Raw genomic sequence first — 24,374 nt, 5'->3', positions numbered from 1 at the left:
CCGGGGCAGGACGGGCGGGCCGGGGCAGGACGGGCGGGCGCTCCCGCCCCCGGCACTGCGGCCCGGCCCGCGGGCCTGGGCGCGCCGCTCCCGGCGGCGGCGCAGTTCCCGTTCCTGTGGCTGTTCCCGTTCCCCTCGGGCAGGGCCGGGCGGCGGCCGCGTCTCGTCCTCGCTGCCCCCTCCTCCCCGTGCCTCGCAGTGGTCGGCGCCGGTGGCGGGGAGGGCGGGGAGGGTGCGCGGCGCCGCCGCATGCATCGCTGATGGAGCCGGGCTCGGGGCTGCCGCAGCGCAGGGCGGGGGGCGGCGGGCTGGACCTCGGGGCGGGCTCGGCGGCGGGGTCGCCGGCGCTCTCGGGTGGGCAGTCCCGCCGCAGGAAGCAGCCGCCGCGCCCGGCCGACTTCAAGCTGCAGGTGATCATCATCGGGTCGCGGGGGGTGGGCAAGACCAGCCTTATGGAGCGATTCACCGACGACACCTTCTGCGAGGCCTGCAAGTCCACCGTGGGTAAGGGAGCGCGTCCCGTCCCGTCCCGGGGGAGGGGGCGCTCCTCCCCCCGCCGTTCGCGGGGCCCGGCTGTGGGAGCGCGGGGCTCGGTGCGGCGGCCGCCCTTCCCCGGCCCCTGTCCCGCCTTTTCCCGAGTGCGGGCCCGCTCCCCGCCTGCCAGACATTCCCTCCCAGACCTTGCCCTGCTCCCGGGCGCGCCGTGGTCCCTGTCCGCTTCCTGCCCGGGGCAGCCGGGTTCGGGGTCCCCGGATGGGTTCCTCGGCCGCGGGAGGCTCAGGGGCATGGTTGGTGCCAGACTTCAACAGCTCTTCTTGGAAAGATCATGGATGTCCTAGTTACCTTTGCGAGTTTTGAGAAGCTGGTGGGCTCTCCTGTTTCAGCCTTGCTAACGGCGGACAGTTTAAAGAAAAAATTGGGCATGGTTGGCAAAGCAGGATTTTGTGCTTAAGTCTTAGAGGTTGCGTGAAAGGAGACAGAAGTATTTCAGGAGCTGAAAAGTTGCAGTGTGTATTTTGTGTACTCTTCCAATGTATTATTCAAGTACTCTTCCAGACCGCAGTCAGATGAACTCCAGATGGCTGCTATGGCTTCGTGAAGAACCCCCCCAGTGATGTTAGATCCGAGGTTAATGTTTTGTTTCTTGAGAGCATTGCGTGTTTTGCTCTTTATGCAGCTAACTAGAGAGCAAGCTCCTAGTTCTGTAGTGTCCTGCCTTATTCATGATTTAGTCATTTCTGCGCGTCTCGGAGGTAATTTAATACCTGCTGGTTTTTAATACACAGGTATATAAAGGGGGGAAAACAAGGTAGTTATTCTGCGTTGTTATTAGAGTGCTGTCCTTGGAGTTGAACTCTTGAGTATTGCAGCAAGGTGGTTGTTAAAGTCTGTGTCACTGGAAAATATGTATGCTTAGCTTAATTGCAGCTTGGAATGTGAGGGAATTTAGGCATCTGATGAAAAGTGATTGTATTGCCTTTTAGAAGCTGAGTTATTAGTATCCGAAATTATCTTCCTGTAAATGAAATGATGCACAGTTACTCATACTTTTGTTTTAATGTATGTTTTACCAGTTATTTAATTCTTTCCTAAGCTAAGAATCCAGATCTTGTACTGCAGATTAGCACTGTTATGTTGATAAGTTTTTTAGTTTGAAGTTGGCAACTTAACCTTGTAGAAGTTATAAAGACAGTTTCAGAGGCATTAGTACTCAAGAGATGTGTTGTAATGAAGAAATGTTGATGGCTTGTCTGGATGAACAGATTGATTGAGTTTATGGTACACCTAAAGTACAATTAATAGAGGAACGTATTCTTTATAAATTCTCCATGTTAACCTTGATGTTAACTCTCCTGCGGTTTGTTTAGGTTGACCCATGTTAAGGGTTCCGTCAGGTCTGGGCTGCTCTCTGTAACTGGGGTTAGTTTCCTGCTGTGAATCTTGGGAAGTCAGGGGAGGTGGTCTAGACCCCGGTCCAGACTTCCAGGCTGGTGCCTTTTCAACAATACTGATTTCCTAAATAACTGAGACAGTGATTTAAGCAGAGAAGCTTCCTTATTTTAGGGAAGAAACAGGAAATAAGTAGTGATATGCTGCTAGACAGAAGGTTACGTAATGTTTGTTGTACAAAATGTGCCAACATAAAGCAGCATAGGGAAATCAGCTTGTGCCAAAATACATGTAGAAGGACTTGATAGTAATGGCATTCTTTCAAGGTCCTCAGACTAAACTTGAGAGCTGTTGAGATTCCCCCAGATCTTTTGGCTGCTAAATGAAGGAGCTTTTCACAGTCAACATGTACTCTGATTTTTTTTGCACTATAAAGTAAGAAAAAGTAACCTCTGCTGTTTACATTTCATATAGATTAAAAATAACCCACACTCCAAAACAATCTGAGTTCAGCCTCTAATACACAGTTGAAATCATAAAGCTCTTCCTTTGTCACCACTTAACTGCAGTGGTTTTCAAGAATTTGCAAGTGGAGAGTGTGTTTTGAGACATCAGTGAAAATGCTGTGACTGATCCAGTTACATAAACTGAAGGTACCTTGAGATTAAATTTGAAAAGGCCATGTAACCAACCAAAAAACTGCATTTTGTAGTATGTACCTTACATTAGCAAAGCTGTATTTAAAATGGAATGCTGGAATACATATTTACTTCCTTATCTTGGTATTAATGGTCTCAGCCTTACTTTCATGCTTTTATACTAAAACCTGTAGATGTATAGGACCAAAGAAAAACATTTATCACCTTAAGATTTTGTATGAAAGCAGAGGCTACTCAGAGGACTTCCTCCGAGAGTGGCAGAACCGCAAATGTCCAAAGACCTTTTCTGTCTTCTGCCCCTAAGTGCTGACAATAGTGCCATGTTAATGAAAAGTGGATTATTTCTGCAGAAAGGAGAAGGTGTGGATTCAATTGAGAAAGATACAGTATTTAAATGCTGCTTTAAGAAGACTGCGTTGCCAGGTTGGTAAAGAAAAATCTGTAATGAAAACACATCAACGTGTCTTCAGTCTCTGCTCAGATACAGAACTTCTTTGAAAGTGTTCAAAAATAGCTTGGCAGATTTCAGCACATTATTCATAACAGCACACAATGTGCTGTTGATCTAAAATTCTTTTGATGTATTTATTTTGGGCATTATATTAGTTGCATGGAATATTGTGTCTCCTTAAATCTGCTATTTACATATCACTGAGAATACCCAATATGCTCAAATATTTACTGATTTTTGAAAAAGGTAAAATTACTCTCTCCATGCCAGTGTTAAATCCACTGTTTTTCTGTAATGGGATAATAACTTGTTCAGGGGTAATATTGGCTTTGTCAACAAACATAAATCTACACTTCTTTTTTTTTAAGTAAAATTTGATCTTCATTTAGTATTTGTTGCCTGCATTATTCACACAGGAACAGAATCCAAAGCTATTACTTGAAGGTTTTCCAGAACTGAGAATTTAAAAAAAATAAAAAGCACCAAATATGGTGTGAAGAAGAATGATCTTTCCAAGGGTAGTGGATAAATACTCATTGCCACATGTGTTAGAAGATTCAAGCATGGGGGAGAGGAAACAGTGTTTGCCTCTGCTTCTTCCACCCCTTTATCCCACCTCAACTAGTTCTTATCCTAAAAGAAATACGTCTTCATTCAGATCTCCATAGTTGTGATGTTAAATTTATATATTAATAAAAATATTTTTAAAGGGACTCTTTTTCATCAGAGTCCCTTTATTAAATATTCAATGTCCTCTGTTCTCTTCCCAGCATCTGTCCAGCTGCTGCTCAGTCTCATGGTTCTAATCCACCAATTCTTAGTTCATTCCCAGTCTCCCTGCTGTTTTTCTTCCATGACAGATCTACAGAATTCCTGTACTCAGCAGTATTTCCTGTCAATCTAATTTTTCTGCAGACATTACACTTTGCTCTTGGTGTTATTCTCTCAACCTGAGGTTCCTGCTCTCCCAAAGGTGAGGCCCTGCACTGACTCACCTCTTAGGATGCTGATTGTCCTGGTCCCTCAGATCAAGTTGGGCTCCTCACCTTTTCTTTTACATGCTGGCACAGTATGTGAAGTCTCTTGAGACCTCGTCTTATCTTTCAGCTCTTTTCCACCAGGTCTAAAATCATCCCAGGAAAGAGGCCTTGCCCTTGATAATGCCAGTGCAGTTTATGTGCCTTGTGCATTGCTGGCTGGTTTAGCAGCTGTTCATAGGAAAGCAAAGTATCACATGTAGTAAACACTTAAAGCTTCCTTCTGTCCTTGTTTACAAGCAGAATAATAGTGGAGTTCGTAATGGGAAGGGTTGTGTATCAAGATGGGAAATTAGTGACCTTCTGGGCCTGAGGGATCCAGATCAGTGGCATGTAAATGCATTGTGATGCAAGACTCCTTTGACTTCACAGAAATGCTCTTTGACCTTGTTTCACCTTCATGTGAAATGGTATGGAAGTTGGAAACTCCTGAGATTTACAGAGGTCCATAGCTTTTCCTTCCAAGTGGTATTTTTCCTATTATTTATTTTTTAAATGCCCATGTCTGTGCAAAATTTCTAGTGTCCATCAAATAAACAATAGCAATAGTGAAAACTTTAGCTTTGTCTTCTATCAGAGTGCTCTTAAGTAAGGCAACTTCTGTCTTTAATATATAGACATCTATATATGGTATACAAATATATACGTATATGCCTTTTTATGTATATGTATACATATGTTTGGGGTTGCTGTCACAATTCAAACCTGTCTTCACTCTCTTTATCCTTAAAAATAGGGTCTAACAACATAAATGTTCGGTTTCATTCCCATAAGCTTGTTTTATAACATAATGATTTTTTCACTTGGAAAGTATCTGTCATTTTTCAGAACTGTGCACTAAGTTACTCCTCTATCTTTTTAGTTATCTAATCTGTATTCTCACAGACACTCTAAACATAGTATGTGGCTTACTAATAATTTTATTGTTTTTTTCAGTAAATCAAAAATGTGTCTTAAAAATAAATTTAGTAGTTTTATGCAATCTGAGATGAAGAACAACCTATAAAAATTTTCAGAAAATCATTGTGAGTCAACTAAAAGAACACTCCTTTCTTTGATACACTTGTGTGTGCTTGTGGGCTTTCTCACAAGTATAATTAATTTTAATTTTTCTTTAAACATTTTTCCCCCCCTTCAGTAAGATGTCACTGAAACCTTACTTGGTGTGGGGAGAGGGGAGAAAGAGGAAAAATAGATGTTTCTTAGTTTATCCCATCATGACAGAGTAACAGTAAGATGTTCTTGCTGTAATCAAGAAATAGCTCTTAACGTGAGAAATTTATATAAAATAAGGAAGGAAGTTTTGATGAGGAATAAGTAATTTTGTGAGAATTGACTGTTCTTACTTTTGCATATCCAGTATGTTAATACATCTGGTTTTATGTACTGGCTTTTTCACTAGTGCAGTATAGTGTAAATAAACCATACCAATACCTTGTTAATGGTGTGCTGCAGTTTCTTGCCAAACTATAAACAGAGAGGAGCAGGAGGCTGGAAACTCGCAGAGAAAAACAGTTTTGTCTCACAGAAAACCTTAAAATAATTAGGGAGCATATATGAACCTCCTTGTTTGTCTTTGGAGGTGCAAATTATGACAGAGGCCTGTGTCCCCTGGAAGCTGCCTTTTACCTTTAGGAGCAGTGTAGTCACTTGTAATGGACAACATAGAGACTCCAGCAAGTGAAAACACCTGGCCAGTCGTTGTGTGCCCCAGATGTGCCAGCTAAGTGTATTTTGCAGCATTTGCTATAGTCAGCAATAGTTTGCCATGCATAGTCATTTGAATCCTCATAAGTGAACAAAACTGTAATTTAAAACAGGAAAAGGTAGGTAGATAATATAAATTATTAGGGTTTAGGAATAGGGTTTTGTGGAGGTATGGAGTTTTTAGTTAACAAGAGGTTACAAGAGAGAGTAAATTTGAAGTTGAACTTTGTTTTTTTTTTTGTTTGTAAACTAGATGTTAACATCAGCTGACAGAAATATTCAGGCACTGGGTTATATCAACACTACAGGACTGTCAGATAGCCTTGTAGTCCCTAGCCAGGACATATATGAGAATACACAAATAAAACAACAGGCAGAGTGAAGAGGCCACTTGAATGATGTCAAATGGGGAGCTAGGTTTGCAAGGAGACTGGAATGCAGCTGTCAGACTCAGTCGCTGCTGTGAACAGCTGAGCGTGTCATTAGCAAAGAAAAAAAAAGAAAATTAGGCCATATGATTCTAAGGGACTTCTGGAAGTTGGTTAGCAACACTTTTACTGCTTATTTCTGCTGATATGCCAAGGAGAGGAAAACTTGATACCCAAAACAAAATGCTTATAGGTTCCACCTTCTAAAAATCTGGGTAGTGTTGCTCATGAAATAAACTTTCTTTTTCCATTCAGTTTTCCCTTCAGGCCAGGTAGTCGTTGACCAGTATCTCAGTGTTCTTCTGCTTTATAATCAGAAGTTTGAAAATAAATCTTGTTCATGAAGCCACAGAGAGACTTACTCCTTCCAATTTCCTCTTCCACCTCATTCTGTTCGACAGCGTTTTGGTACATGCTTTGAACTTAGTATCCTAAATAATATCAAAAGCGTAGGTTTTCTCGAAGGCCCTATGATTTTATTGTCCACAAGAAAGTAAAGAAATTATAATTTCCTCCTTTCTTACTGAATTGGGAAGTACCATGCATCTGAAATGTTATAGAAGCTGTATATTTGACATTCAGAAAAAAAAAATCAATTGACTACACCTTCAGCATTTACTCACTCCACGTATATTACACAGAAAAAAAAGAAAATTGATATCTGTTTCATTCTAGTGTGTAGCCCAGTTGCCAGTTGAGGTATGGGTACGTTTTTATTTTAGGCAAGCAGTCTCAAATGTCTGCATGTTAATCGTTCTAGAATTACGTGCTTGAAGCTCTATGGACAACGTACTTTACCTGCTTCTAAAATAATCCCCAAACATACTTGTATCTGCCTTAGCACTAAATGATTACAAATCTCTTCTTTTAAATGTTTTAATTTGTAATATGAATTTTGAAAGAGGCATTTCCACTTTGGTGTGGTTTAAAAACTAACTGCTTGACCTAGAGCTCGATTAAAATAAGACAAAATGGTTTTGGGTTTTTTTTCCTGGTAACAGTTTCTGTAACCTTTTCCTGTCCTCCCTATGTACCTTTTGTTGTTGCTTGCTTCCCCCACCTCAAGCAGGATGATAGAAATCAGAAGGCATGCTCTTGAGCATCTTTTCATTGACTTTGACAGTTTTGGGATAGGTGTAAGTGTTTTTTTTAGTTACAAACCAGGATGTTTTGTAATACATACGGTTTTTACCTCAAAACTCATGTGGATCTCAGTTATCCAATGCAGCATAAGCAAGAAAACTGTTTTGCATAATGGTGTCAGATGTCCAGATTCAATAATCTGTCATAGTCTTCAAATTATATGTCTGTTTTAAGGGTTAATTGGTATATAACCTCTGAATTTTTAAACTGATTGTGTTTCTTTAAGCATGGTCTGATTATCTTTCACTGATTGAATTACTTTGATGCAAATCACTAATAGGCCTCTGAAAATTGAATCCATTGGCATTGATTTTAGTTAGAGGGGTTTTTTTTGTGCTCTATTTACATCTGTTTTCCCAGCTCTTCCATTAACTTTGTCACCAGAAAATCTTGTCCACTGAAAGGTCACACTGTGTGCATTAAGCACAACTGTTTCCACTTTCTTTTTCTGTCTCTTATGAAGGGAAATTAAAGATTGCAAATTTAAATATAAAATGCATAGTAAGAAGTTTCTTTACTATTTTATTTCTATACAAATACTTTTCACTTTAAAGAGAAAGGCTGCACCCAGTTGTGTGTATTTCAGTTTGTGCTTTGGCAGATAATCTCTAGTTCTGTTTGGTGTGAGAAATTAATGTAATGTAGTCAATTCTGGGCTAGGCTTCATTTTTGTAGGATTTCAGTCTCAAGTTTGAAACAGTCTCAAGTTTGGTTCATTGACAAGAGATGTCATCCTCAGTGACTTGCCCTTATCTAGAATTTCATTAGTGTGCTTCTATTTTGAGTCTCTTTTCCCTTTCTTTTAAGGCTGTTTAGTTTTGAAAAGAGTGCAGACAGGTTGTTTGGCTGTGTGTTTAATATACTTTTAAACCCTTCTGTCCTGGTAGCCCTTCGTTTTTCCTGGAGGAAGCATAGCTTCAGCTGAGCCCATGGTGTTACAGATGTTCTTTGCACAAAGAAAATTTTTCATCCAAAGTGAATGTGCTACTAACAGCGATGGTGCACATTAAATAAAATGTTGAAAATCCTTAACTTATGTTACACATACCAGGTTAGTGTTGCTGTCCTTAATGCCTTGTTTTACATGTGTCTAGCCTGTGGGGAGAGCAGAAATGCTCCTTTGCAGTTTTAAGTTGTAGGGCAAGCTCAGTTAATATACCTTCAAACGCTTAAATAAATGCAAAATCAGAAACCCAATCCAGAGGCTGAGATCTGTATTTTTGTGCCTTTTTCATCAGTTTTTTGTAGGATGTTTGTTTGGACTCATGAAAAAAGCCTTTCCAGCAAAAAATGAGAGTCAAAATGTGACATCCAAAACACATACAATTTTAATCTGTAAAATCCATAAAAAGAGAGATGGTGATTTGGATTTACTTGTTGTCTGAGAGCAATAATTTTGGAATATTACTGATTGCCTGTTGTCCATGCAAGCCTGATATATAGACAGAAGGCTGACTTTTTAATGGGAGGGGAGATTGTAATAAGCCTTTTGGTTCCCCTTACATCACTGTGACCTGGCAAATGGCATGCTTCAGTATGTTCATAAGCACATGCACTTGTCAGATTTCCTGGCATGTGTATATTTTTTATTCACTGACAATTAGCCCAGCAGTCTTTAAATTCAAGCTAGGTAGCATGCAAGCCACTGATAGTTTGCTGGTATTGTAGCAGCTAAAGAGAACTTTTTAAAATCGTTTCTTTTTATAAGATATATTATTCAGATTTAATGCAGTTGTCAACAGTAATTGTTGATTCTTCTATTTTATTGAACTATATATAAAACCATGCCAGAGTAATTGTATGGATAGCAAAACTTTTCATTTAGGTATTTCCATTAACATGTGTCGAGCTAAATAATTTCTTTCATTGAACTTTTTCTTAACTCAATGCAATATTTGAAATTAAAGTAGAAAACAAATTATTGTGTTGTTTTAATTGAATTACTAATTTGTATGTAAACTTGAAGCACTGGCGTTGGCAGTCTATGGCAAAACAGGGTAATGAAACCTGACAGGCTTAGGAATTTGTTTCTTCGTGTGCAAAAGGAAAGCTGCCAGATTTTTTCCTTCAGTATTGGCAGACATGAAGCTTTTGGTATTGTGTTGATGCTTGCAGAGCATAACTAATTATAAAAAGTAATTGAGCAACCTTTGCAGAGTTCTGGCACTCTGTCTGACTTAAGTGTTAAATGATTCAAACAATTCTATAGAAGATCCTGTCTGCTTTTCCAAAACTGTTACTTGTTTGTATTATTCCTTGCAAAATTTCCCAGTAGGGAAATATTTCATGGTATGACTTTTAAGGTGATTAATTAAAGGATCTGCCTTTAAACTAAGAATGCTGATTTTGAAACCATCTCTTTAATATGTAGTCTTTTTTCTACTTCGTTTTATTCATATATTGGGCCTTGTAGTCCCAGGAGGTCCCATGTTGAAAACATGGTTTATTACAACAGTTGGATTTTTCTCTCCATAGTTATTTTCATTTTTTGAAATATAGCAAAAGCTTTTTGCTTTTTTTTTTTGTTGTTGTTTTTTGTATAAGACAGCAGTGGTTTGTATAAACCACTTCTATAAAAATATTTTCATTTTGTAGTTATTGAAACTTACATGAAATCCCTGTGGTCGTTTTAACACTCACCTTGGGATCAGAGATGATTTAGACTTTTTTCAACATCAAATGAATGGCAAATCATGTATTATGTTCTGTATGACAGAATAGCAGGATTGGGAATTGGGATTGAGATGTCTGGGCAGTTATATTCAGACTTCCTTGAGGACAGGATTGGTTTGAGGCAAGCAATTACACTTAATTAAGTAAAGTTCTACCTTGTAGACAAACCTATGACTATTAAGACAATTGCATTTTATAGTTAAAATGCATTTATATAGAGAAAAGGCTTATAACAGTAGAAATGGATGTGTTTCTTTTAAAAAAAAATATTATTAGAATAGAATTACAATAATTCTCATTTCACACACTTTGGAGACTAGAACATAGCTGGATCATTTCTCTTCTGCTTTTGCACTAAGACAGAATTGTCTTTTCAGAATTGTACAAAAAGATTTCTTGAAGTTAGGATTAATAAATTCTTTTAAATTTTAATAATTTTAATATTTTATCAATTTTCATATGACTACTTGGTTTTGACCAAGTTTTGACTTTTTAACACATTGACTCCTGGGGTTTGAAAGACATGTGTGTTTGTAACTGAAATACATGCATCATGTCCTGAATATCTCTCCAAGAATTGGTGATTAAGTGTGCTAGAAACTATTAAGGACATGGAGAATGAGGACAAATGTCATGGTGTGATGGCCATTACTTTTATCAATATGCAATGTGCAACTGCAGGCTGTTAGAGGGGATATTTGTTTAGGAGAATGAAGGTCAGTGATCCTTCCATTTATTTAATCTGGCTGAAAAATGTCCACCTGCTCTGCAAACTAAAAATATGGACATAATGGCCAAGTTCAGTCCCTTCTGTCGAAGTTTAAATTCAGTCTCAGTTCTTAATATCAGCAGGGACACTCAGCTTTTACCAAGGGTAGTCTTTGGGAAAATGTGTCGTTTTTGTTAGAGAAAATAAAAACTATTTTTCCTCTCTTCAGTTTCATCCCTGTTCTTAGTTTATAATTGTATTTGAAGCGGCAAAAGTGTTTCCAACACATTATGCTTGTACACTTCTGTGTGAGTTTTAAGTGTATGGGTCTGAACCATGTTCTCATGTCTTTTTATTTCTCCCTTTTTGATTTTAGCTGTTGGGAGGGATGATGTGTAGAAGGATGAACTGAAGCAAAAATCGTCTTACAAATGTATCCTAAAATGAACAGGGTCACAATCTACAAATCTATCATATTCTAGGACATTTATTCCCTGATACATTTTTGTAGTTAAGGTGTTAATCTTTTGTGTCTAGGTATTGTTTGACCACAGTATGTCTTATGTGTTGCTAGCCAGCATTATTTTTTTATAAAAGTTAAATCTTTCTGTTTAACAGAGTCTTCATGGTTCTATCTTTGATATTTAGCGTGCATTCAAAATGTGTCTGGAGTTTTGAGATGATGAATAAAAGTACCATACAGGTATAAAATAAATTTTAAAAGTCAAATACCCTCTTTGAATATAAGAAGTTTTCTAATTTGCAGGACTTAAAAATTACAGTCTTGACAAACTTCTCCATAAGCCAACCTCAATTCCAGCACTTTACTAAAGCACTTTACAGATACTATGCATCCATCCTGGAAGCCAAACCTATATTGTTCCTGCTTCACAAACAGCAAAACTGATGTGGAGGGATTGGTTCTGCTCCATGCCTCCAGGGCGTCTGTGCCAGCTGGAAGTAGAACAGGCTTGTCCTTGAAACAATCATACTGTGCCTGTTGTTTTACTGTTGTGTTGGGTTTACCTGCTGCTGGAAATTTTGCACTAAGCGGAAGATTTATGTTGTGGTGCTGCCAAATTGGATGGCTCACAGGCTGTATAGTGGTTGTCAAATCCCCATGATGTTCCTGAGTTGACTGTAGTGGTGCAAACCCTTCTGCTTGTTCAGACTGTTACAAGTTGATCTAAAAAAAGTATCAAAAAATAATAATTGCACCCTCATTACTTTTGCTTCTTATTCCTCCTTTTCTGTTTACTGTATTTTATTTATAGGTGTTGATTTTAAAATCAAAACAGTAGAGCTAAGAGGAAAGAAAATTAGATTACAAATCTGGTAAGTAAAACAAACGTGCAACCAGCAGTATGTTTTAATTTTTATGTTCTAGCATGAATTAATATATGCTTGTCTAATACTACTATTAACTGTTATAAGCTGGTTTAGCTCTTACCCTATTACTTCTCTCCTCCATCCCCACAAGACTTAAACCAAAGCAAATAGCTCTTAGATTTTTGTGAGGGTAAAAGGAGGAGAAGGAGAGATAAAGTTAGAAGTAGGGCATGAATGTAATTACTGAAATATTAATGCATCACAGAGGCCTTGAGCCCCTTTTCCTGGAAGAGTGACATCACCTACATAAGAAACAGGAGTTCTACAAACAACAAAAGTTGACTGTGTTAAATAGACACTAGAGAAAGTATATTTTGTTTTCTTTATTTTTCTGGACTGATTAAAACTGACCTTCATTGTAACTGCAATTATAAAGCAACTGTGAAGTATTTTCTAAACTGTTTTTCTGAAACTTGGTATAGGGAGTGCTGTTTCTTTGACACTGTTTTTAAATAACTTCAAAGTGAAAGGCTTTCAAGACTGAAGTAAATCATATCCACTCTAAACAGCATGGAAAAATAAAGCAATCCCATGCAAATAAGACTATACCTTTACTGGTACTGGTGTCCTACTACAGAAAGCTCAGTGTCTGAGCTAAACTCTTCCTTTCTGCAGTAGGCTACATGATTTCTGGTAGTGGTTCTCCATGGTAGTGATTAATGCTACTTTTTTTGTTTAGAAATTATTGAGATAAACAAACACTCCTTTGTTTTGCAGAGTAGTACAATACATAAACATAATTATGAGAGAATAAACCAGCTGTGTTCTATACATTAATCTTACATACTACTATGTAGAAGCTTAGCTTTGGTTTATTAACAGTGTGTGATGCATAATTAGCATTGTAGTTAAACTGTTTAAGCTGCTAACAATCCATAGAGGGGGAGGAAAGCTCTAAATACTCTTTTTATTACACTTTTGGGATATTCTGTAGTTATTCATTCTTAACTACATGGATGCAGTGAATTCAGTTTACTAACTCCTCTTGGCAGGTCACCATCAATTCTGTCTGTCACACCATGTGTCTGTCTTGCTTCCCTCTGAGTTAACTGCTGCTTCATCTTTGGTCTCATCCGTCACCTAACACTTGAATGTTAGTGGCATGTCTTCATTCATCTGTCCCTGTTTGGAAACGTATGACCACAAGACTGGCAGTTGAGCCAGCAATTGTTAGCCAGGGTCTGCTGGAGCTGACAGAGGTAACAAAAAAATCTGATCTGGAGATGCTAATGTATACCTAATATGAATTCTTACTGTGAAATGTACTAAGCTTATGAAAAAATTTCTTATGTTGAATAAATATATTATAGGAGTGAAAATTTTTGGAAAAGAGTTGTTTAAACCATTATTTTCCACATATTGAGAATATGCTAGTAGAATATAGGGCACTTTAAAAATTGAATTTAAAAGCTGATAGGTTGTTAAGATGTGATAATTACTCCTATGGGAAGCCTTACTAAAGTGGCAAGGAAAACACAGTGTAAAGAGATAATATTTTAAAATATGATAAAATTCATGAACATAAATTTATCATCCTGCTCCTGAGTGTCACTTTCTCTCCAATGGTGGCTGTTAAAATGTTGTTTTTAAACTTTAAAACTGCCTTGGCATGCTTCCAGGTTTTTTAGAAAAGCATTTAGATAAGCATGACTTTTGCTAATTGATTCTGAATTCTGTTGTGTGTGTTGTTGGGCCTACCTATAAACTCTTATTATCACAGAATCATTTAGATTTAAAAAGACCCTTAAGATCAATGAGTCCAACCATGAACCCAGTGGTCCTAAGTCCGCCACTAAACCCTGTCCCCAAGGGTCATGTCGGCATGTCTGTTAAGGTGACACAAACACTGCCCTGGGCAGCCTGTTCCAGTGCTTGAAAATACTTTTGGTGAAGAGATTTTTATTTCTAATAGCCAATCTAAACCTCCCCTAGTGGAACTCGAGGCTGTTTCCTCTTGTCCTGTTCCCTGTTACTTGGGAGAAGAGACCAACCCCCAGCTGGCTACAGACAACTGTCAGGGAGTTGTAGAGAGTGACAAGGTCTCCCCTGAGCCTCCTCCAGGCTGAACACCCCCAGCTCCCTCAGCTCCTTCTTGCACCTCCAGTTGCTGGATTGAAGAGGAAGGCAGTCAAACACTTGGAAGTTTAGAAATGCAGACTTCAATTGCATGGCTGATCATAAGTCACTCTCCTTTCATACCTACACAGTGACAGAATTTAGGCTGCCTCATAGTTCCTGGTAGTGTTATGTGCATTGATTGCAGTAACTTTACTACAAAAAGACCTGTTTTGTTCAGTGAACAAATAATTTCTGAAGTTTACACTTACCTGTTTTCTTAAAATGGCTAAAGTTACATTTCAAAGCATGAAATTTTGCTTATTTTTTTTAGGAATCTCATGATTCTACTTCTGGAGTCAAACAAGAATGGTTTTCAAAAAGTTTACTTTGGTATTTTTATGGTCACTTGACCTGTCTCTCTTCTAACTACTATCAGTGGAGTATTTTCCACAAAGCTCTACTACTTGAGATTATCAAAAGATACATTAAAACAATGTTGACTATTTCAAGCGATTAGGTGTGCAAGGCATCCTTTTGAAAGCAGCATTCACACCTGCTGCTTTTAGGAGAGTAGAATACAAAAGGACTTGTCTCCTGTGTTCCTTTCATAATGGGGAACTGTGCCCTGAGTCTGCTCTCACCTCTAGCTTCCTGTCTGGTTCCTGCTTCCCCTATTTCCCCAACTTCCAGTCAGGAAACTATCTTCTACTCCTTAGATTATGCAAGGATAGAGCTTCACTGAGGACACAGAGTAGTATTCACCTTTTCTGTGCCACCTGGAACAGTTAGTAGTGCCCCTTGGGTTGCCAAAAGTGTTAGGATACAGTAAATCAGCTTCTGCCTTGCAGTTCTAGGCTGACACAAGCTCCTGTGTCCTGTGAGAAGTAATACCTGCATGCAGCTCAAGTCATGAGGTAGAATAACCAGAACTACTGGATAGTGTAAGTGTCCAGGTAAATCCAAGCATCTGTGAATCAGCGCTTCTTCCAAGCTGGAAAACTGGATCAAATAATAGGAACCCCTCATTGATGCTTTGAAGCAGGACAGGAAGGTGTCTGACTGTGCCCTCTGAGCTGAGTAATCTGGGCAGTCGCTGACACAAGCAGCTGACACAGCCACTTCCAGCTTCCCCTCTGAGAGGAAGGAGCTGGCTGTGGGAAGCAGTGCTGCCCTGCCACTGCACCCAGTTCCTCCCTGGATAGCCAAGAGAGCGCTCTGATACCTCTACAGGTTTAATGCTCAAGGTAGCCAGCGACCTGGGAGCAAAACAAGCTTCGTTTGCTTCTGAAGGTGTTTTAAACTGCTGCGTTCTCATTAAAAATTCACATTCTGCCTGCTCTGTTTTCTAAGAGACAGTTGTCTTGGGAAGTACCTGTTCTAGAGTATATAAGAATGTTGTTTCTTTGGTTCAGTACCTCTGAAATAAATTATTTATACAATAAAAGATCTTAAATATATTTATGGTTTATGAGATGAAAAAAAAAATCTGTTTGACAAGTAGAATTAACCTCTAAAATTACCTTAAAGTATTTTTTAAAATACTGCCTGTAGGTTCCATAGAAGCATAGAGCATGTGAAAGTGTTAGTGTTAAGTTTTGATGTAAGTTTCAAAATATTTTCACTTCTATTGCCACTTTACACCGCCACTCATAACAAATAAATTGAACTATTGAGCCAAAGAGAGTTTTAAGTCTGTCCATGTGTTTGTTTCAACTCGTTTGGATAGACACAGAGAACATTTATGTAAAAGAGAAATTATCCAAAGATATTTTAATTAACTGTATTTGTATTGTGTTTTATGCAGTCTGCCATAGAACATAACAAGTCACCACTTGAAAATGGGCTTTGTGTGATTTTTTAATTTGCTTTTGTTTGTTGTATGTTTGTATTTTTGAAGTGATGTCTAGTTTCTGTTTGGGAAGCAAAAAACAGACAAGCCGTTGGATTCTCTGGTTGCAGATTATAGCTGGTTGAGGAGTTATACACTGTAGTTTCTGATTACAGATTAGAAAGACCAATGCTTTTCATTTAGAAAACTTTCTTGGAAAAAAATCAACAGAAGAAAACTGCTTTTAGTGTTAAAAAGAAAAATTATCTGATGTTTTTTTTTGTCAGTTATGCCAAGTGCTTGTTTAAATTGTAATAACTTATTTGAACTTCTGGAGTTTAATTTAGTTGGAATTAAATTGAACTTCTACTATTGTGTTGATTTTGACCAGAGCAAATAAAGAACTAGTAGCACTTAGTATCACTCATGAAAGTCATGAGTGTTAAACAGTGGTCATCTCTTGTTCCAGTTTTCCACTAGTGCATCAGTAGCTATCCTTACTAAAATACTCCAACTGCAGGAGTGCAGTTTGTCCGTGAAAATAGAGTATAGCAAGAATAATGCTCCAGCCCTGCGCATTAGAAGAAGGTATTTGAAGTTGTACGTGCTTTTAATGTTAGCTCTGCATTAGGGGTGGTCATTTTCTCCTCAGCACTGGAAGAATTTGCTGCACATTTTCATGAAAAATATGATGGCACCTAGTAGAAGACAAGATTTTCCATGCTGAAGATCAACGTGATACTCAAACTGCAGTTTACTTAGGTAGCCTGGGGTTGCATTTTAAACTTACTTACTGCAGAAATAGTTTTCCAACTTTCACCTTATATTTTGAAGACTAATACAACGCAAGGATAATGTTAGTGACAGGAAATTCAGCTTATTTTCTTCCACTTTTCAAAGGAAATAAGGGTTAGAATGTCATGCTCACAATCAGACACCTGCTGACTGGTTTCATTTCCACCTGCTGCGGGAGGAGAGGTGAATTGTGGGGGAGTCTGTGACTTTCAAGCAAGGCAAAGAAAGTCAGCCATAATCCACTGGAATTGGCATGACCGGGTGACAATCAGTGGTCATCTGGCCATTTATTGTAGGTAGTGGGCAGCCAGGCTGTCCGTGGGTGTTCTGAAATGGCCACAGCATGTGGTGTGTCCCAAACAGCCAGGAGCACAGGGTGCAGCAGCCTAGGAATGCTGTAAACTTTTCAAGAGCCTGAGGGTGTTGTGGAGAGAGGAGAAGCTGATAGTACCAGGTGGACTTGGAGACAGAGCACTCAGCAGGGCTGGGGAAATGTGGGGTTGGAGATAGCTGGAGTGGGAGAGTTTTGTAATGTTGCATAGTTCTCTTCATGGCCTACTTACCCTTCAGGGAGGGTAGTGGAACATGAGTGTTTTTATAGTGTATGTACTCAGTGGTCTGGTACCCCGTGATGGAGTTGCTAAAGGTCCTTAGCACTCACCTGAAGGCACAGACAGGTGACTCTGAAATACCCTCTTTGTTTCTGTTTTCCACTCAGGGCACAGAAAAAAGGGAAAAGGCTGGTCAGCAAAACAATCTGCCAAACAAAACCAAAAAGCAGGTTTTCCCACTACTCTGAACAAAGATAGAATTGATGTACTCTCCCACATGAGATTTGCCCTTCCACCTGCCATTTGTGCTCAGAATGATGGAATTTAAGGTCCCACACCCCTAATACACTTCATCAGTAGGCTGGATTAGCAACAGAAGACACGGGCTGCTCTGTGAGGTCGTAATTCTGAGAGTTCTGTTCTTAAGCACTAGAGCAATGTTATCCATATGTGGAAAATCAACGGTTCATACTAAAATTACTAGTTTTTTAACAGACTGAACATCCAAAGGACCTTGCAAAAAATGAATCTGACCATAACAAAGAAGTAATGGAAAAGAATGTGGAGTTACTTGCTCTGAGTAATATTATATATATATAATTTCAGCTGCCAGAACTTGTATTGCTTTACAAAAAAATGCCTCATTAGTGAAAAGAAAACGACCAATTAACCATCTAAAACTGGTCTGCAGTACTACTGGTGCTTGACCTTATTGAAACAGACTACCTGTTTTCATTTTCTGTAGGGTCCCAGAGGTTTATATGAATATAATTCTGAAGTTCTGAGAGTGGGATTTGAATAAAAATAAAACAAAAATGGACGCAATAGGAATTTGTTCTTCTCTGCCCTGTGTTACAGTGTCATTGGCTTGCAGTGAAGTATAAGTCATTATTTTCCCACAGGCTATGAAGCAGAGGTTGCAAATCTTTTTCTATAGACTCTGCTTTAGTTTGTAAAATCACTAGCAAGTATTGTTGCTATCAAGTACACTTGTGGCAATTTCAGGGGCAAGTTAAATACTTTGCTTTGAAAATTGCTTGAAATTCCTAAAGATTTTATGCAGAGTAAGATAGGTTTGTGGTAGTCTATTCTACTGCTTGTGCATAGAACCTTAAAGGGGATAAATCTTCAGGACAATCAATGTGGCATTTTGTGAACATGACTTTTTTTTTTTTTTTTTTTTTTTTTTTGCAACAAGTGTTTCAGGTCTCCATTGTTAATCTCATTCCCAAATTCATTCTCCTCCTCCTTTTGTCTAAAATGTGACTGTTAAAGAGGATTCATTTTGCAGTTTTGAGTCCCGACATGCATGCACACAATCTTCCTCCCTCTACTCTTAATTTTGATCCATCTTTGGACTTGTTCTAACCGTGCAATTTCAAAGTTATCCATTGACTTTGGGGGCTGCACTCAAGCAGCAAATGCTTGATCACTTCGGAGCACCATATAACCTACTTTCCAATTGAGATGCCAGTCACATTTTAAGACTTAGGATATGCACCAGCTATTTTTTTAGTATAACTGCCAAAAATCCTCCCTAGGCAGGCTTGGTGATGTGATTAAAAGCAGTTCAAAAGTTTTCATGGTTCAGTAAAAAGCAGCTCTTCTGTCTCATCTACTTTGGAACAGAAGCCATAGCTAGTATGGGTGACTTAGTGTAGTTGCTGGAAAATATTCTCCAGTGTGAATGCACCCTGTCTGAAATACCTACAGTGCTGACAGTGAGCATGGAAATGTTACTTGCACACCTCAGATAAGTAGATGTAAGTGTGAAAGCCAGGTCTCTAGTGCAAAAGTTGTACTGCTTAGTGATTGCTCACTCTTGTCATTCACTTGTGTGCCAGTAGGTTTTGCAGTAGTTTTAGAACCGTGGCTGAATTGCTGTGGTTGATCCAAAAAGAGTCTGAAAACTCAAATGATACTGAGCAGTGCATTGTTCATTTTGTAATTGGGTGTGTGGATGTGTTTAATAAGCATGTAGCCATTTTTTTCTTTATCTTTTCATTTTTTTCAGGGCTGTTAAAAAAAACCCAACCAAAAGTCCACAAAACACACAACAAACCCCAATAACACAAAACCAGCTTTATCTCCTGGTACATTTTCATTGGATAGCTTCACTCTCAGACACATGTAGAAATGTTTGGTGGCCTTTCTTGGTGAAGTTAGTATGGGATAAATAGTTTTAATATGAAAATGTTTTACGATTGAAAGTACTGCTCCATTTTTTTTTCTGAAATTCACACATATGGAAGGAAATGTAGTGTCTCTAATGAATGTGGGAGTGTTATTATTAAAATGTAAACAAAGTTATTCTGTACTTTGCAAATTGGTGAAATATTTGTGCCACTGTTTGCTGCTGCTTCTTAGGGACACAGCAGGTCAGGAGAGATTCAACAGCATTACCTCAGCTTATTACAGAAGTGCCAAGGGAATTATTTTGGTGTATGATATCACCAAGAAGGAAACATTTGACGATTTACCAAAATGGATGAAAATGATTGATAAGGTATGCCTTAAGTATTTTCTTTTTACATGTTTTTTTTTAACAAGGGTTTTTTTCCTCTCAACTTTACAGCATGTGTTTAGGATTAATAAACTACTGTCAGATACTTTGCACTGATTACTTTTAGCCAGGATTTAACATTGATGTGTTTTACTTGCAAAATGGTTGTCCATTCCTGCTTTCTTGAACTAGAATTGTCCCAGTTAGAAGTGTCAGTGAAAATCTGTAACATTGCTCATTTACCTTTGCAGTGGGGGGAGGGAGGTTTGTTTCCTGTCTGTGAAATAAGGCCATTGTGTTCATTCTTAGATAAAATAGAGCAGCTAGCTTCAAATCATGTTTTTAAAATGGAATTTAAAAATGAAAATATTAGAAATAATGTTAGGGAAGAACATTTACCTATAAACTATGTCAGTGTGGTAGTGGAATTGCCCTTTTTTTTGTATTGTGTTTGCATTACAAAATCTTATGTTTCTAGGTTTGGTTGATTAGAAATGTTTTAATTGCAGTATGCTTCAGAAGATGCAGAGCTTCTACTAGTTGGAAATAAACTGGACTGTGAAGTTGATCGAGAGATTTCTCGGCAGCAGGGAGAGAAGGTAAGGACAGGTCTAGAGGCAAAGCTGTTGTGGCATTGCTGCTGATGGTCTGTGGCTACTCTTGTTCAGACTGTTGGATGCAGGGAGCATATTGAGACCACTGGTGGTGGTCTCTCAAAATCCATGTGGTGTTTATTTGTATGTAATGTGCAGTTTTAAGTGTTCCTGCTGGAGTAGTGTGTCTTAGGTCTAAAGAAAGTGTAAGCTACAAGTCAGCTTACACTGGACCAGTAGTGTAGGGGATACTCCTTTTTGGCCTCTGAAAGGGGACATAGTGAGGACTTGAAGCACAAATGGAGACCTCTAGTCAGGAAACCTTAGTGGGCCTTCTTTCAGATGTTTGCTTCTCTGTACTATTTTTGGCAGGCAACAGCCCTGCTTTGATTATTGGCTCACCTTTGTTTTCATGTAACTTTTGTTCTTTGGCAACCCCAAAAGTGCTAAGGAAGCTGGCAAGAGAGTATGTTTGCTGTAGTGTGATATACTCAGCACTGTCTTGACCAGAATTGTGTCAGTATGGGTGTACACAAACATTTGGAAGTGAAGGCTTATTCCAAACTTCTGCAGGTCTTGCATCTGTACTTCCCTTTTCTACATTTTGAATAATAAAGTTGAGATTAGCTGTTCTGAGTTCTTCCTTTTTGGCAGTCTGCAGCACTACGTGTCAACTGAATACATGAATTAAGTCCAGAAAAATGCAGAGTACTTTTCCAATAAACCTATTTTAAGCAAAAATTAACTATATGTTGCAATATTTTCTCTACCATGCAGATTCGGGATTATTAATTGAATTCCATCTCAGATTTGGGGAAAGTTGCATGTTTGGGATTTTTTTAAAGGTTTTATGAGGAGGATATATTTGCTATGTGTCGCTGTTTGCACATATCTTCATGGAGTTATTTTATTTTCTCTCCCATCAGTTTGCACAGCAAATAACTGGGATGCGGTTCTGTGAAGCAAGTGCCAAGGATAATTTTAATGTGGATGAAATATTTCTAAAACTTGTTGATGACATTCTGAAAAAGGTAAAATACTCAGGTGGTGATACTCCTCTGGTCACACAAATGGTCAATGTTTAGATAATGACTGCATATGCAGAGAGCAAGTGCAAATTGTCAGGTGAAAATTTTGGACAATACATAGTGGGCATGATGCAGTTCACAGACTGCTGACCACTGCATTTCACTAATAAGACCCAAAAGACCCTTAAATTGAGGCTTTGGCTGTCAGTGAACCCTTGGAATGAGTTCTTTCTATGCAGATGACTGTTTACAGGTGATTTTTCTTTTCTTTAAGATGCCACTGGATGTTATAAGAAATGAGTTGTCCAACAGTATCCTGTCCCTGCAACCAGAGCCAGAAATCCCACCAGAACTGCCTCCTCCAAGGCCACATGTCCGTTGCTGTTGACTTTTTACTTTCTCCAGAGTGAAAAATATGAGCAGGAGGGTAAAGAAAGTATCTGTACTACTCTGCACTACAATCATTTGGCAGTTTCTCGTTGCACTTTGTTATTCGAGTCAGAGCTACACACTAACTTGTAAATATGCAAATATGCAATCCTATGTAGGATTCAACTATAACATTTAATTATTACCCCTCTCCCTCACAATGATGTTTCATTCATTGCCCCAGTGTTATAAATACTGTACAGTCGGTGGGGGTTTGCCACACATCCATTTGAGGAGGAGGAGAAATTAAATCTATACCTATTCTTGACATAAATGTTGTAATAGTTCTTTGTTATTATAAACAGGCAGGCAGAAGCTCTTCTGGTATGAAGATAAGTATATGGTGCTTTGCTAACTATTTTAAAGACAAATTTTTTAAAAACAGAGGACTTTATGTACAAAGCTTCCATAATCAGCATTATGTTTCCTTTTAATGTAGTGACAACATTTTTGGCTGTAGCATCCTCTGCTGACTGGATTTATTGAAAAGCTAAGTTTAATTTCTGGCAGTCTTTTATTTATTTTGTTTAATGCTGCACCCTTTCTTTGTGTACCAAGACATGACACCTGGTGCAGATCTAAGATTGCACTTTGAAAAAGCATACATAATTTTCTGCATAAACATAAATTTGGTTACAAGAATCATTAAGTTTCAATAAAAGAATGGAGATATATCAAGCTCTAAAAGAAGGTATAAAAAAGCAATGCTGCTGTCCTAGACAAATTCTTGAGAAAAAAAAAAATTTAGATGATACATTTTCCTGTGTTAAGGAATATTTATGTGTATTTTTGTCTGGACATCTGTAGGGATGGGGGAAGGGAACCTAAGGTAAAATTATTTTCTTTCCTAATGGTGGAAATTATTCCCATCAAGCAAATACTGTGTTAGGATTTTGTCTGAAAATGAACTTGTGAATTATATCTTTGGTATATCTTTTATTAAATGCACTGTTTAGTTTAGCTGTGGTAAATCAGTAGATACATATTTGAATAACTTGGTGTGTCCTGAATGTTGTGGTATTGAAAAACGTTGTGGTCTTTCTAAACTAATGAAGTGCAAATAAAATTTTGTATTTATGAATGACAGTGGAACTGCACCTGTTATTAGAATGGCAAGTGTCAAGTGATGGGTAAAAGGTAATATCTGGAATATGGAACAACACTTGTGTTAATTTTGTTATGATTTAGTTTTCTGTTTGACAGTTCTTTAGGTGTAGTGGGAAGAGCAGCAGACATTAGTTGTTCACCTTGGTCGCTGCTCTGTTGGGAGAGCAGCTGATGACCTGGCCCAGCTGATATCTTCAAATAGCATGTGACTGCTTGTCATGCTGTCTTAGCAGGTGGTCGCCAGACTATTAGTTACACTGACAACACAAGTATGAACCAGTCTTTGTCACACTACAGCTTCTCTACTTCGCATTCTCTGGTGCTGGAACCCATTTCGTCACCTTTGCCACTCTTCTAGCCAGAACTGGCACTGAACACTAAAGTATACCACTGATGTAAACAGATTCTCTCTGTTTTGTGGGAGAAGAAAAGACACAACAAACTGTTAACACACGCACACACACACAAAAAAAAGCCCTTATTTCACTGAATAAGCTCTGACATTCTGAATTCAATGCCGTGCAGGCCTGTAGCACACCTGGATTTCTACTGAAAAATTAAGGAAAGCATGGTTGATATTTGTGCTTATGTCTTCTGCCACCTTGTGCCTAAACAGTTAGCTTTTTTTAAATAGTAAACTTACAGTTTACTATCCTATTGGTAAGATAAAATGAATTTCTAAAGCATTTCTAGGAGTTCAGATGATACTGTGGGCAATAGCAAGGAAGGGATAATTATGAAAAGTGGGTTTTAACTTGACAACAGTTTTATTTTAGCTGATTTGTTTTTATTTGTACTTAGAAACTTGTGATTTTTTTTCCTGCAGTTTTTGAATTTAATAAAAATTAAGAAATTTGACTTAGATAAACTTTCTTTTTGTAATTCTGTGCTGTTTGTATATAGGCAGATTGGGATCTCAGTCTCTTGTACCAAAAATTAAAAACTATTGCATTTAAGAAGGACATATTTATTTGACTGCTTGAATGTGTTTTATTTTTCATTGGAAATCATAACATTTTCAGGAAACCTGTTTGCTTTCCATCCATTATACTATGAATACTATGAAGAGGGTTTTGTCTCCTGATTTTATCTCTACAGCTTTTATATTAATCAAAACCAGTTTATTTATGCACTTGCTCCACTCAGCAGGCATTAGTGGTGGGATATGGGAAGAGGGGAGGAGGGAAAAAAAGTTATTCTTGCTGCTTCCTTGTCTCATGGAAGTTCAGCAGTCAGCCCAACCTATGTTAGCATCTGATGGACTGTTTGAATGGTCTCCACAACCATGAAGGATCACAGGATGGAAAAAAGGGAAGATGAGCACTGACACAACCGTGTTTGCACATCACTGTTCTTTAGAAGCCCTGGTTAGAGGGGGGCTGTTCCCACTCTTCAG

The 24,374-nt window shown here is 38.4% G+C and overlaps 1 protein-coding gene across 1 annotated transcript; it reads left to right on the top strand.

Moving 5' to 3' along the window:
- Positions 1-89: 89 nt before the first annotated feature.
- RAB12 (RAB12, member RAS oncogene family) lies at positions 90-23,842 on the top strand. The gene is made up of 6 exons (XM_041399212.1): positions 90-504; positions 11,972-12,032; positions 19,686-19,824; positions 20,331-20,420; positions 21,341-21,445; positions 21,717-23,842. Exons 1-6 carry the CDS (start codon positions 261-263, stop codon positions 21,828-21,830), a joined length of 753 nt encoding a protein of 250 aa, XP_041255146.1. The 5' UTR covers positions 90-260; the 3' UTR covers positions 21,831-23,842.
- The last annotated feature ends 532 nt before the right edge of the window (positions 23,843-24,374 follow it).

This window comes from Onychostruthus taczanowskii, unplaced genomic scaffold, assembly GCF_017590055.1.
Source record: "Onychostruthus taczanowskii isolate IOZ18803 unplaced genomic scaffold, ASM1759005v1 scaffold16, whole genome shotgun sequence".
In the NCBI taxonomy this organism is placed as follows: Eukaryota; Metazoa; Chordata; class Aves; order Passeriformes; family Passeridae; genus Onychostruthus; species Onychostruthus taczanowskii.
Note: the sequence above shows the minus strand (reverse complement) of the source record. Positions and strands in the feature narration are given on the sequence as shown.